Source organism: Macrosteles quadrilineatus, unplaced genomic scaffold (assembly GCF_028750875.1).
Source record: "Macrosteles quadrilineatus isolate MER2022 unplaced genomic scaffold, UCM_ALF_1.0 Scaffold_2__2_contigs__length_208266976, whole genome shotgun sequence".
Lineage (NCBI taxonomy): Eukaryota > Metazoa > Arthropoda > Insecta > Hemiptera > Cicadellidae > Macrosteles > Macrosteles quadrilineatus.
The window spans coordinates 131258315-131272853 of record NW_026542595.1 but is presented as its reverse complement, the minus strand read 5'-3'; the positions used below and the strand labels follow the sequence as shown (position 1 = coordinate 131272853).

At 34.8% G+C, this 14539-nt stretch overlaps 2 protein-coding genes across 2 annotated transcripts; one reads left to right on the top strand and one right to left on the bottom strand.

Moving 5' to 3' along the window:
• The first annotated feature begins 1124 nt into the window (after positions 1 to 1124).
• Positions 1125 to 9780, top strand: LOC128986780 (Fanconi anemia group A protein homolog). The gene is made up of 9 exons (XM_054407301.1): positions 1125 to 1154; positions 3277 to 3455; positions 4512 to 4588; positions 5267 to 5456; positions 5909 to 6148; positions 7195 to 7342; positions 7618 to 7856; positions 8574 to 8705; positions 9547 to 9780. The coding sequence occupies exons 2-9, from the start codon at positions 3291 to 3293 to the stop codon at positions 9778 to 9780; spliced, it is 1425 nt and encodes a 474-aa protein (XP_054263276.1). The 5' UTR covers positions 1125 to 1154; positions 3277 to 3290.
• Positions 9781 to 10799: 1019 nt separating this feature from the next.
• On the bottom strand, positions 10800 to 12112 carry LOC128986942 (mitochondrial tRNA-specific 2-thiouridylase 1). The gene has a single exon (XM_054407561.1). It carries the CDS (start codon positions 12013 to 12015, stop codon positions 10810 to 10812), a length of 1206 nt encoding a protein of 401 aa, XP_054263536.1. The 5' UTR covers positions 12016 to 12112; the 3' UTR covers positions 10800 to 10809.
• Between the last annotated feature and the right edge of the window lie 2427 nt (positions 12113 to 14539).

The following is a 14539-nucleotide window of genomic DNA, read 5'->3' as shown; positions in this document are numbered from 1 at the left end:
CACTTGAATTATTGTTTTTACTTTTGTCTTATTCTTGATATTTTTAGGCCATTTCAAACGCTTTATCTCTCTCACTTTTTTGGCAAATGCCGTCTTTACCCAGAAAACCAGGTTTGAAAATCATTAAAATAGCAAGTTAGGTTAAGTTACTGACACTTAAAAATAAAGAAAATACATAAAAGTCCGAAACATATTTTTCAAGTGCCAAAAGTTTCCGACTTCTAGAGCTTTTCACGATTTTCAGGGTGAAATAGGCGTTTACCCCAAAAGTGCCAGGTAAAAAATGCAATATAGCACAAACAAAGTTCAGTATTACCTTATTTTGCATTTTAGTGTAATCAACAAATTCTATAACATCCCGGAGCCTCCCTGTCATTAACCTTTAGCTTTAATTGGTTAGCGTCTATGGCTCCAGTGTGGGAGGGACCCCGGTAGCCCGACACATCCAATAAACTTTAATGGGTTTGGACCATCGATCTCTATAATTACTACAGTTGTAGTAATAGATATCGATGGTTTGGACCGCTTTCCAATAAAAACGTTTGAATTGGCTTATTGGAAAATGCCAAGGTGTAGAGCCAAAGCAACAAAAAAAAATAATAAGTTTTGCTAATAGTTTAGAATTTTTTGCCCGCAAAAATAACTTTGACGTACTACAAGGAGAGTTAAATCTATATAAAGTAGCTGTTATCTACACCGTAATATTTGTTAGTGAGTATATGCGTCTACTTGTGCCCATTGATTTTGATTTGATTTGAATTGATTTGATTGAGAAATTGAGGGCATATGTACAGAAATGTCCGCTCTCTCACAGGCACAGGCTCTATCGGTGGAGCTTGTTTGACTGTTGAACAAGCTCAACCATGTGCGGTATGGCACGGCCCTATTGAAATTAAACAAGTTACTCTTTGTTTATTAATTGTACTTTTGGTGGTAGAAGCTTCATGAAATATGTTAAGTCGCCGCCCGTTAGGCATTAGCCGGTAAATAAATTTCACACTTCCACTGCACAGATGATCGGTGTGGCTGTCGGCTGTCGAGTGTCGGTCGCGTCGGCGTCGGCGTAGGTGAGTAATGGCGGGAACGGGGTGTTTATGTAAAATATTGAAATGTTTTTATCCTACTTGTTCAATATCGTTGTTTCTTGACATTCCGTAATTGATATTTAATAAGCAACTTTAAGTCAAAGTTCTAGCCTTAATAAAGTTTCTGTAGGTTTTAAAGTGTGGTTTGACTATTAGTTAGTGTAATTGTGGTGGAAAACATAACTAGGCCACTAGGCCTACACCAATGAATACAAACTTGTATGTACACAGTACACATAACCTTAACCTACCACATCCGATCCGATTCATAATGGTTTTATCTTCATCAGGTTGTCACGTAGGGTAAATAAAGTTCAAAAGTCAATAAGTACAACTTAATTATAAAACTAAAACTACTCCATGTGGATTATTTTGACTAGACTCCACAGCAAGCCTAGAATAGTTTGCAAAGTCCATTTTTTTAACGAGTCACTTTTTATAAGGTATAGGGTAAGTTAGTAGGCTAAGTGTTCTGTATTGGAATTGGCTTTAAACTTTAACCAACTAATAATATTGTATTGTTGAACCAATACATCCTAAGGAAGAGACCTTGGTATTTATTCCGTACAGATGCCTCCAAACGAATTTTTAATTTTGATATCTTATACTTTTTTACCTCCTGAATCCAAATATACAGCCGGGTTTACACGATGCCAGTTGGCGAGACAATTGTCTTTGCCAATTGGCATTACGTGGTTTTGGAATTGTCGTAGGCCAGGCAAGTTGAACGAGAACCTGTTTACACGTGACCAACACCTGCCCAGACATTTTACAGTGAACCAGGGTACTACTGCCAAAAGATAAGACAGTGCTATTGGCCTCTACACTGTTTACACGGCGCCAATTGTCACGACAACTGGGTTTTTGAGGGGTGGGGGCCTCACTGGGCCCAGCTCATTGTCCTCAGTCTACTCCCGGAGACAACTGAATTTCAGGCCAATTGGCCTGAAGTGTTTACACGAAGCCAGTAATTCCAAGCCAGTCAGTTGTCTCCTGACAATTGTCTCGCCAACTGGCATCGTGTAAACCCGGCTTACCATTAATTTTCACCGCTGAATATTTCTCAAGATATCGCCGTAATAATATACAAAACTAAAAATTTGTTTGGAGGCATCTGTACCTTAAGTGGTTGTGATATGATATACATGCACTCAGCATAGCAACGCTGGTGGCGCTGCCTACGTTTGACAGGCAAAGCTCTCTCAAAACACTTAATGCTTTTTACCACGCGGTTGGCATTCTGGGTTATAGTAGTATGTTTTCTGTGCTATGGTGTGCATCTTTGCAAAAAACAAAACTACATTTGTGCAGAAATGCTTTTTGAATTATATCTGGCATTCTACTCTACACACTATTTTAGCTGTTATGAAGGCATGTAGAACTCGTGTAATATTTATAAAATTTGGCAAATTTATTTATTTCATAGGCCTACTATTTAGGCTTAGGCCTTAGCCTACTATATTCACATTTTATAGAAAAAAATACTTTCCCTTTGCCGTTGCAGCAAACCTACAAAAGTAAGTTAAGGTTGGTGCTTATGTTTCTATCCTATATCGATATTAACAAATTGAAAAATATCAGCAGACAACTATGATAAATAAATATTGTTTGGTATAAAAATATAAAAATTATACTGAAATGAAACTGTTCTAAAATAACCTAACCTAACTAACCAAATTTGCTGTAACATTTCAAAGTTCCGTTTGATATTCCCCAAGGCTCTTTCTGTTGTGAAACGGAATTTTGGAATGGTACAGCATGTTTGATTAGGCTAGTTATGTTAGGTTAGTTTAGAACAGTTATATTCTTAATCCATATATTATTTTTTTTACCTGAACAAGATCAGTTGTCAATTTGTAATTTAAATGTGTTTTAATGTATTAAAACAGAATGAATAACTTATGGATTGTAAAGGAAACAAAAATATTGATATATCGGGAAAAATCATCTATAATAATGTTCCCTTTAACAAGAAAGTACTCTATTGTGTTATTAATTTATATTTCAAATTTGAAGATCTTAGTACCTAACTCACAATTTTGCCTCAATGTTTGGGTTAGGCTGTCCTATTTTTGATGGCATTTTTATACAATTTTACATATACAACTTATAATATGTGTTTTTCTAAGTGATTGTAAAATATGAGTATCACAGTTTTTTTTTTGTTTTTTTTTTTTTTTTTTAATTGTAGGTGACCCAACCAGAATGTGTTCATCTTTTGAAGAATGCTTATACAAACTTTCAGAACATTGTATAAAAAGTAAATCACCTTATTCTAGAAGAGAGATTGATGATTTAAAAGATGTTTTTAAACATATGAAAAAGTACAAAAGTGATTTCTCTGCCATTAATTGTTGGTTTAATTTACAGGTAAGAAAAATATAGGTCATTCTAAAATCAAGAGAATTTGTTATAACCTATAAATTCAATGATTTATTTCATAAATCACTTGTCAGCGTTGTAAAAAACGTTGGTGGGGACATTTCGGGTACTTTGCAGATTTTTTCTCTTAAAAACGTAAAATTATTTTAATAAAATAACATTTTGATCTCTTAAATATAATCTTGCTTCATAAATAAAATAATTTCAAGTTTATATTAAAAATTCGTATTTTTTAGAAAACCTTGAGGGGAAAAAGTTTCACTTAATTATAGAATGGCCCATAAATTTTATTTATCTGGTGGCCTATCTGATTTTTTTACCAAAATAAATTCTTCATAGCCACTTGGTTTTCCAATAGAACCTCTGGTAGACATTATTAGAAATTAACTTTCTACACTGGCCGATCATACTTTGTAATTTAAGGTTAATAATGGGTGTTAATTATGAGGAAATACTAATTACAGTTATGTTACACAATTTGTTGTAGTGGCATAGTAGAATTATAGCCTAAGATGAATATTTTGAGAGTGTTATCACAGAACAGGGAAACAAACTTTTATTTCCTTAGTCAATGGTGTTATATAGCTCCACTCTTAAATCGCTGAAAACCATTGAATTGCAACAAAAACTTATCGTCACGAGAAACATTTGCGACAATATGTGTCAGTTTGTGAAAATTTTATGATCTTTGGAAATTTTAAAATATAGAAAACGCTCTGAAACTAATATTCTTGTATTGGTTAATTAATGGACTAACAAGACAAAAGGTAGGGCCTACATAATCTTTATTTTGTAGTCATAGTCATTGTACCAGTCCTGGAGGCAAGAATGAGTAAGATATAAGGCCAGACATGATTATATTCAATTTTTAGGTATGGTTTAGCGATTACCTAAGTTAAAAGGATGGCTCTAAAAATACTATTGAAACAGTGTTAAATCTGTGTGAGAAAACTTTGGTTTCACTCTTTTGTTAGGTAGGCCTACATGGTTTAGCATTTATATTTGTTAAAATTATATTCATTAATTCTGTTTATTCACTTTCAGGGAAGCCTCCTCTCCCTGGAATGTTTGTGGCAACTCCAGACACTTAACTTCATTCATTTTACCTCGTACATATACTTGTAAGTACTATGGACTAAATGTTAAATCTTTTTGTAGAAATTACATCACCATATTTTGAACCACTCTTGAATGTAAAACAGATTTAAAATAAACACAATCTGACACATACTTTCTCCTATTCTTGTCAAAAACAATTATGGGTAATCGGTGGGAGTAGCTATGATATTTTATATGGAAAATAACAAAAGTTGCAATAACTTTTAAATCGTAAATTTTAATACAATGGGGGTGGGGGGGGGGGTGTTGTACCATTTTGTTTGGAGTTAAAAACGGCATTAGGCCTACAATTTTCATTAAAATTGAGTATGCTATAGTCCTTATTATAACATACTCAATTTTAATGAAAATTGTAATGCCGTTTTTGTAAAAAATTGGATTTTTCTGTTACTTAATGGGTTTTTATAGAAAAATCACCATTAAAATTGAAATTTAAAAAAAAATTGAAAAACGCCTGGAGATACAATACAGATTAGTACCCACATACCAAATTTCATCCAAATTGGACCACTGGTGTTGTCTGTAGCTATGTACGCACACCATAACTTCAAACAAAACTCATAAAGTCAAAATTTTGACTAAAACATTACTTTTCAACATTACTTTATTTTATTTACTATGTATAGGGGAGAAATAAAAAAATAAAATGGCCTGTAGGTAGACCTTGTTCTTTGTTTAAGCAATGCTGACTCAGTAGTTCAGTTGAGTGAAGACTTCGAGACCCTGATCTGGTGCCAAGACGATGCTGTCAGAGATGACCTCTCCGAGTGTGTGGCGACCCTGCTGAGAGTGTTGGTCAACCTGGGAGGTCACACACCCAGGGACATTTGCAAGCCTGGACAACAGCTGTTGACTCTGATTTTGGAGAAGGTTAGTGTGAATGTCTCATTTTGTGGAAAATAGGCTTTTAAATGACTGTGAAACTGACAGGTCCTGTAAAGCCCTAACAGGAATAAAAGTAACAATTTTTTACATGAAACTATGTACTCACCACAGTACTACAGTAGAGCCTCGATAACAAGATTCTCATGGGGATTATTAAATTAGACTTGTTATCAACTGTCTTATTATCAAGGTTTGCTTTGTTTACAGTAAAATTATGTGATTGGGCTTTAAGGGTAACATAATTTTAAGGGGATTTGAAAATTACCCTTGTTATCAAGGGTTACATGTTGATATTATCGAGGTTCCGCTGTAACTATTTCTTTCAGGCCAAGATTGTTTTTAGTTATCGATAGAACCGGATTCCCCAGTAATTTGGGTCTTAGTCAAGCACACATATGTGCCCGTAGTTTGTAACCAGTTTTATTTTTTGCTTCCAGTTTGTAGACAGATTACTACGAGATCCATTTTCAGTCGACGAACCCATTCCATTTCTCCCTTGCCTTTTAGCCAGCGAGGAAGTTGTACCATCTAGACTACGGGTGTTCTGCCTGTCTTTGATTCGGATGATGGTCCAAGTAGATCCAGGAGCTGTGACTGTGCAAGAAGCAATTGAATGCCAAGCGGAAAAATTCACAACAGCAAAGTCACCACCTCTCATTTCACAAGTTTTTAAAGAGGTTAGTCATCACATAGTCTGTTTGTAAATTATTGTTTTACCGCTGGTAATGCGAGAAAAATTAGAGCACTTATATTGTAAATTTTACCCTTAACTAAAATTAAACCACTCGCATATGACAAGAAACACAATACCTATATAAGAAAGTCCGGTACTTTCCTGTTAAAGGGAACATTCATTATTATTATTATCGATGATTTTTTTCTCGATATATCGATATTTTTGTTTTCCGATTGTCACAAGTTGACAACTGATCTTGTTTAGTCTAAAATACTCTATTATATGGATTAAAAAATGAAACTGTTCTAAGCTAACCTAACATAACAACCAAACTTGCTGTACCAATTAAAAATTCAGTTTGATAACAGAATAGGGAGTTAAACACAGAATTTTTAAATGTTACACAGCAAGTTTGGTTAGTTATGTTAGGTTATTTTTTTTATATCAGTTTCATTTCATTATTGTTTGTTGATACTGAACAATATTTATCGTAGTTGTCAGCTGATATGTTTCAATTTGTTAAAATCGATATATCTAGAAAAAATCATCGATAATAATGAATGTTCCCTTTAACAGGAAAGTACCGAAAGTCCTTCATACTCTAGATGAGAACTCTACTGAAGTATCCAAAGTCATTTTCACTGATAATCACGCTGTAAACCCAAATTTAATTCTCCTGTAAACTTCTCCTACCCACATAAAGAATATCACCAATACAGTATATGTCCTCATTGGTTATTATAATTTACTTAGGGTCATTTATTTACTGTATTAAGCATATAGAGACGGATCCGTATAGTATTCAACTCACAAGGTGTGTGTCAAGGTTACTTTACTTATAACCAGTGCTCGATGTGTAAAAAATGAGGTGACGGAACTGTAACCTATTTAATGTGATTAGTACCTATTTTTGCCAGTATTTTTATATTTCCAAAAGAGAGGTACCGGAACACTGTTCTGCCGCAAATCGATCACTGCTATTAACTACAAATAGTATTCAATAACTTTTCTCCTCTTCCTTTTAAACACATGTATTATTCGTCTTAGGTGCTATCAAGCGTAACAGCTGAAGATTTCATTGAGGAGTTAAAGTTTTGCATTACTTCTCTACAAGAACAATTCAACTGGTGTTGGCTGCTGACGGCAGTGTCTGTGTTCGTTCTGTCGTCAGTAAAAGGAATTGCATCTCTAAAAGGTATATAGTAAAAAGTGTGTAACTAAAAGATAAAATGCATGATAACTTTAGCTTTAGGTATATTCATTTAAACTAAATGAAATCCATTAATTCGGTTATAGAATTTTCCTTCTTATGAGCTATAAAAATGTTTAGGTATGTCTCTGATCGGTTTACAAAAAGAGTGTGATTTGGTATATACTATTTATTACTTCTTACTTTCCATTAGGAAAATACATTTAATGTTATGTAATTCATGATTTTTTAAATAAAATTATTTGGATTTTAATTTACAGGTGTGACGGAGGAGTGGGTGGGTCAGGCGTGTGCCAACAGGGATGCCAACCTTCTCTCCTCGGCTCTATTGATCGCGAGGCAGTGTTGTGCTGAGAGCCCAGTCAAGTTTTGTTCGTATAGCGCTTGGTTCGGAGGCTTACAAGTGCGACCCGCCTCTGCATTCGCTTACTTCTTTGAATTTCTATCTGAGCTTGTGCCTCACGAACCTGTTCTGTGTCTCAAGATTCATGTGAACAAAGTAAGTGTTATCATGTTTTACATTCTGGTTGTAAAGGCAGGTTTTCACAGCTAACGAATAAATCTGCGTTTCTCAGCACCAACTGAACTCTCAAGGGTCAGGGATTACTGTTTTTCCAGGTGCTGGATTGTGTAAAGGAAATTGGTTATGTTGCCTGGTGGTTGTGTCTCAGACTTCGTTGCAAGAAGGACGGGTTCAATTCCTGCCACATTCACACAAAACATTATTCTCGTGTTGACCTCTTATAACCTGCCACTGGTGTGGAAAAAGTAGCTAAAAGGCTCATACAACACAATCCTACAGCAAAATTGGCCGCTAGGAAAGCCGGTCTGAGATTTTTCCGAGTACACACAGGGGTCTGGCCTGTGCTTGGAACTGATGATGAAATATAGTGGCAGGAACCAGAAATCGAACCCATGAAATCGCTGCCATGGATCATAAATCCCATCACACTACCGAATAAGCCACCAACAATTCACTGGTTTGTAGGGTGACAAAATTCCCTCTCTTGTAATCCTATTTGATCTGTGTAAAACTTTGTGCTTTTATTGTAATTACTCAGAAAATCGTAAACCATTCCTAACAGTTAATTAATATTGTATTTTGTATTTCTAACCACCAGAAGTAGGCCTTAATTAATTAAATTAATTGTTGTTTATAAAAACAATTTTAGTTTCAAACAATGTGGATATTGTTGATTGTGATTTCTTTCTGTAGTTGCCATCCCCTCCACCCAACTGTCATAGCGTGATAGCCGACTATGTAGTCTTGGCCAAGACTCGATTGGCAGACCTTCGTCAGTCTACAGACTACCTAGGACTGTTTGGAGAGTACACCACCACTGAACAGGTTATTGTCATTATTGTTATAGCTGAGTATTAAATGTTTTTATATTGCAAAATTGGCAATATTCACTGGTTTAAAGAGGGTTGTTGGCATTAAATTTTAGTTATAGCATATTTCTAACTTGAAAACTAAGAAACACATGGACTGCAGATTCTTTAAAATTCCAAAATGAATGTCTTCTTTATTTTTTCACCTGTACAATACAAATTGCACTGAAATGAAAGAGTCCCTGTCTTTGCATAAGCAATACATGCATGTCCATACCTTTCAATGGACTGTCGATGGCGGAAACAAATGGATTTCACTAACAAACCAAGATGAGACCTTCCTTATGTTCTATGCAAATTATTTGACAATTGATCAATTTTCATGCTAATAACATAAATAACTTCTTAATCAGTATAGTACCAGTATGTGATGACTTGAAACATATATTTACACCTAGGCCTACACTGTTTAAGAAGGCAGTAAATATTACAGAAAAGATAATGTTGGGAATCAATTTTAATTGGACACTATTTCATAGGTCATTTGGTATTATACCGAGCACACCTATTAATTAACCTAACCTAACCTATAGGTAGACTATGTTTTAGGAAGATTTTGTTATTCAAACTACCGGTAATTAAAATCTTATTTGAAAGTCGATTTATCTGTGTGGTCAGTATAACACCAAAGTACCTTTTTATCAGACCAAAAACTGGAACAGCATGGAAACTGTAATTGTGATGAACCAGCTACAACTTACTATTTCCAAGGCAATTTTACAGCGATCATAAGAAAATAAAAATAAACACAAAGAATATATCCTTTCAAATGTTCAACCACTTTTGTAATGTTACAGGAGGGCCGAAAGTCGGATGTGGCAAAGGTGTTGGCTCACTTTAAACAAACCAAAGAAATAATGAAAATAGTTCTGGAGGCATCTGTGTTCAGGCGACAATTTTACGAGGATGTTTTCTTGACTGAACTGTTAAAGGATAGTGATGAAGAACTTGTTGAACTAATTGAAAAATTATACTCAATGGGGAAGATTCCTCACGGTATGTACAGCCGGTGGAAACAGTCTCATATGTGAAAGATATATTTTGTTATAAAATAATTTATTTTTTTATAATGTTTTCTCGTATTGTTTGTATTAACATCCCTTTTCTCTCCTTTAGCATCAAGTTAGGGAAGTGTTGTAGTTTAATTATTAATGGATAGTAATTGGTTTTAATTTCAAATCTGATGTTTTATTTTAGTGAAAAATTTACCAGCATGCGTTAAGCCACGTCTACACGAAGCCAGTGGGCTGGCAGGTTACGGGATAGATTACCTGCCTCTACTGTATTCCAAGTTACCTGTGGCAGATAACCTGCTCGCCAACTGGCTTCGTGTAAACACAGCTTTACTGATGCATTACGATAGTACTGCCATTATCTAAATGTAGCCTATGTTAACAAATTATATTATCAAACTCTAATATAAACAAGTTACAAGTAACAAGTTAAAGTTTGATTATTTAAACTTGATCACCTGATATAAAATAAAGATTAAGGCCTATTCTAAAATCAAAACTTTATTTCCAGTTACTGTATTTAAAGCACTATTTTACTGGAGTTTACAACATTCCGCCATTTTTCCTTATAGGTTATAAGAATGAGGAAGCTTTTTAGCTAGAGGTACTAGAACAAATTAATACACACTAGACAAACCAAAGTGGCTAATGCTATGTAGTATTCAGATAATATCATACTATCTGTCGCTAAATGGGTTAGCAGCCGTTCTGTCAGTTCCAACTCAAGTCATCTGGTCAGTTACTTAAGTATATTCTTTGGTTCAGCCCTTTATTCAGTATTTTACAGATTTTGTGTATTATTTACTTACACCTGAATTATGATATTTTAAGTTGTGCATAATTATGATTTTTCAGTATTGTTACAAGCTCTTGTGCACATTGATTAACTGCCACTCTGCTTCACAACTAATTTGGAACACTGCAATTTTTTTATAGACAATAAGTTTTTCCTTACAATAAGGGGAAAAGGTGGTTAAAATAATGCACTTAAAGCTTAAACGTCACAAATCTTTATTAAAATATATAAAAGTAGCTTTTTTAATCAAGCTATTTGTTACAAAAATCGTGAGTTTTATGAGATTGAAAATTGTAATTTAATTTGTTATCTAAGCAATATTGAGAGAAAAAACTGGGTGCTGAATTTTTTATTTGAGCTCCTCCTAAACATTCATTACCTTTGTACAACACAGCAAACTGTCCAGAAGTTATGGCAAACAACGGTTTATCTAGTTTGATAAGAAGAGAGTCGTTATCCTTTAACATTACTTTACATGGTAAAAGTGGATCCGTATGCTGAAAGCGAAAATCACAGTCAAGTACTCCACCTTCCCTTAGGATTTCTGGTTCAGAATGTATCCAGTGGGCTCTTGATGTTGTTATATGTTGACTCCACAAAACAGGATGATTTGCACCAAAAGCTACCTGAACCTCTTGCGTTTCTGGAATTAACCTTGCAACAAAGCAGCGGTCAGGATTCCCGCCTATCCTACATCGCTGACCAATCGTCCAATAGTGGATACCTTTATGAGACCCAACAACCTTGCCAGAATCTATATCAACAAATACTCCTGGTCTGTCTGGTATGTACTCGGATATAAATTGGGAAAAATTTCTTTTGCCTACAAAACAGATTCCTGTACTTTCCTTTTTATTTAAAACATGCATAAGGTTATTTTCTCTAGCAATGGATTTTACTTGAGCCTTTTTGAATTTACCTAAAGGAAACATTGTCTTTTGTAAAGCTTCTTGGTGTACTTGATGAAGGAAAAGCGTTTGATCTTTAAATGAGTCTACGGCTTTTAACAGTCTAACTCCTTGTTGGTTATCAAAAGCTTCTAAAAATGGCCCAAAGGATGTTTGCGCATAGTGACCTGTTGCTATTGCATCAGCTCCCAACCTATTTAAAGAATAATTTACAAATTGGTTAAACTTGATAAATTTATTACACAGAATGTCAGGATTGGGTGTTTTACCCATCTGATATTGTTCGATGAAATCACTGAACACAAAATTCCAGTACTCTTTAGAAAAGTTCACTTCATGAAGCGGAATTCCTAATTTTGAACATGTTTTCTCAGCATCTTCTAAATCTTTATTCACAGAGCACTTTCCTGTTTCGTCAGAGACATCCCAATTTCTCATGAACACACCTTGAACATCTAAACCTTTCCTTTTCAAAATCAGAGCAGCTACAGAACTGTCCACGCCCCCTGAAATTCCCAAAGCAATCCTTACAAATTTCTTTGCTACCATAATTATTTATGTTTCATGAAAAATGTACTTATCACATTACTGAATATCAATTAATTAAAACTAAATTAAGTCAAAACAAAACCTAAATCCAAATAAATTTGAGGTTATAGTACAATAACAATAACAACCAACAACGTGAATGGTTTGGTTATGATTGAAGTTGTCTGCAGGCAGCTGCACTAGCTGCAGTCTGCTCCTGCTGCTGCTTTAGCTCTGTTCTGTTGTCAGTACTGGAGCTCAGTGGTTATCTGCAATGTAGCCATAGCAGATAAGAATCAAGAGTGCGATTTGTGTTATGTCGTTATGTTCTTTGTCTGCAGTATAACTGTATAATGTGTAAAAACTTAACAAATCATTAAGAGTAATTTTATCATAATACAATACACCAACGATCAGCATATATATTTAGGGCCTAATTTAGTCAAGTGCACGGGCGATGCCAATATATGTCGGTAATTTTATTACCGATTTTGAAATTGTTGTCTAATTGTCTCTCTGGCTGTAAAATTATTTCAAAGTTAGACCAATAAATCTGACAATAACTTTTACCTAAGCTATTGTTACACAGTTCCAAGAACCTTTTTAGTTACCTCCATTTTGTTAATTACCTAGGGATTGCCTCTATATTTAGTTCTTGAAGTGCATTAGTTTACTGATGCGCATTTCGTCACGAAGTGTGGCATCTTCAGAGATCACGATGTATTTAACTACAGCACATCCTAATATAAAAAAGTGACTCACAAACCTTTGTATCGTGTCGTTGACAATAATGTTATGTTTCCAATCTTACGTTTTCACTGACCATCAAAAGTTTTAAAAAAACCAGAAGATGGCAAAAAATACACAAAAATTTATGAAGAAAGACATGCACCATTTACTTCACTTGTGACAACTGTAGGTGGAATTTTTGGGAATGAATTTCAATGTTTTTTGGAGTAATCGCTTAAAATTATCCGAAAAATCTTCAAAAAACATACGGTTTTGTCATTTTTGGAAAACGAGGTACACACAGAACCACGGCGCCTCCCAAACAATCTTGAAATCTCTTGTCCCCCTCCATTTATTAATTAAGGCGGCTATTTCTGCCGCTAGTTTTAAGATCAAGCATGTGGCCCAAGACGATCAAGAAAGAAATTGCAGTCAGTTATCAGCGGGCGGGAGAACAGATGATGATAGACCATAGCGATGGAGCTGGGATTCCAAATTTTGTACGAGTCGAAACGGTTGGAACAAAGTTATAATTAATAATAACTTGTAAACTTAATTAAGTAACTATAATTAAGTTTACAATTTTTTCCAGTGTGTTCCTCTTTTCGTGTTGTAAATTAATAATTAATTGCCCATGCCCATGAGGAGAGAGTAATTTTTTTTTGTCAAGAGTATACTTGTGTACTTGAGTTCTTCGTCTTTGACAGAGATAATAAATCTATATAATTAATACGCTACACGAAAGTTTGTCGGTTGAACTCCTCCGCCATTTCCTAACCGATTTTATCCATTGACGTCTCATTGGAAAGAGCGTGTCGCGTAGATTTGCAAACTGACCTTACATTTTTGAAAAAGTCCCTTGGGCTCTGCCCCAGTGGCTTTGAAAGTTCCCATGTTATCCTTATAGAGAACACAATTGTTTACATTTTGATCAGCTGTATAGTTTAATTGCTGTTATTTATTTTTCAATTCAATGAAACGCATTGTTTACTATTTGAGTTTGTGTAAACATAACCCCCAAGACGGATCGTGTTAGTATGGTATGGTTGTATCTTAAATTTGTGTATTTATCGTTGTTTTGTGTCGCTATAAGGGATCGTGTTAGCATATTGTTACTTAAATTTGTGCATGTATCGTTGTTTTGTGTAGCTATAATTTGTTTATTTGTTGTTTTTTTTCTTTTAAATGCCTCCGACGCGACGACAACGAAACATAGACAGGAGGCGTAATCGTGATAACGGCCGCAGCTACAGAACAGTGGCGCGTAGGTTACAAATGCGCCCTAACGCTACCCCAAAACGTTTTTTCGTTCTCAATAATTGACCCTCTATCAATGACCTGTGTTGCCTGTACAGCGAGGCATTTTGAGAAGGAGAAAATCGGCTATACTTGGCTTAAAATACCTACTATTTATGGTTGCCATTTCAATTTCATCGAACAGTATTAACAGTATTAACTTAAGGTTTATCAATAACAAAGATAAACATGGTCTGAGTTACACACCAGTTATCTTTGAGTTGACTCTTTAAACTCATTGTAAATATGACTGTTATTCGTTTTTAAATGACTCCTGTAATACTTTGCAATAATTGCTCGAATTCGAGCAACATGTACACTAGTTAATATTAAAATAAATGCTTGATAAATTAATAAAATGTCTGATAGATTGCGTTGTAAAATAAATCGCCAAGCCCCAAGCCAAGCAGTGGGAGTGGAGCGAGTGAGTTGGGTGAGAGTGTTGTGTGTGGTTTCGTTTCGGTTTGGTTGTGTTGTCTGTCAGTTCACTCAGTTGCGTGTGTCGTTTGGACTATTGGAC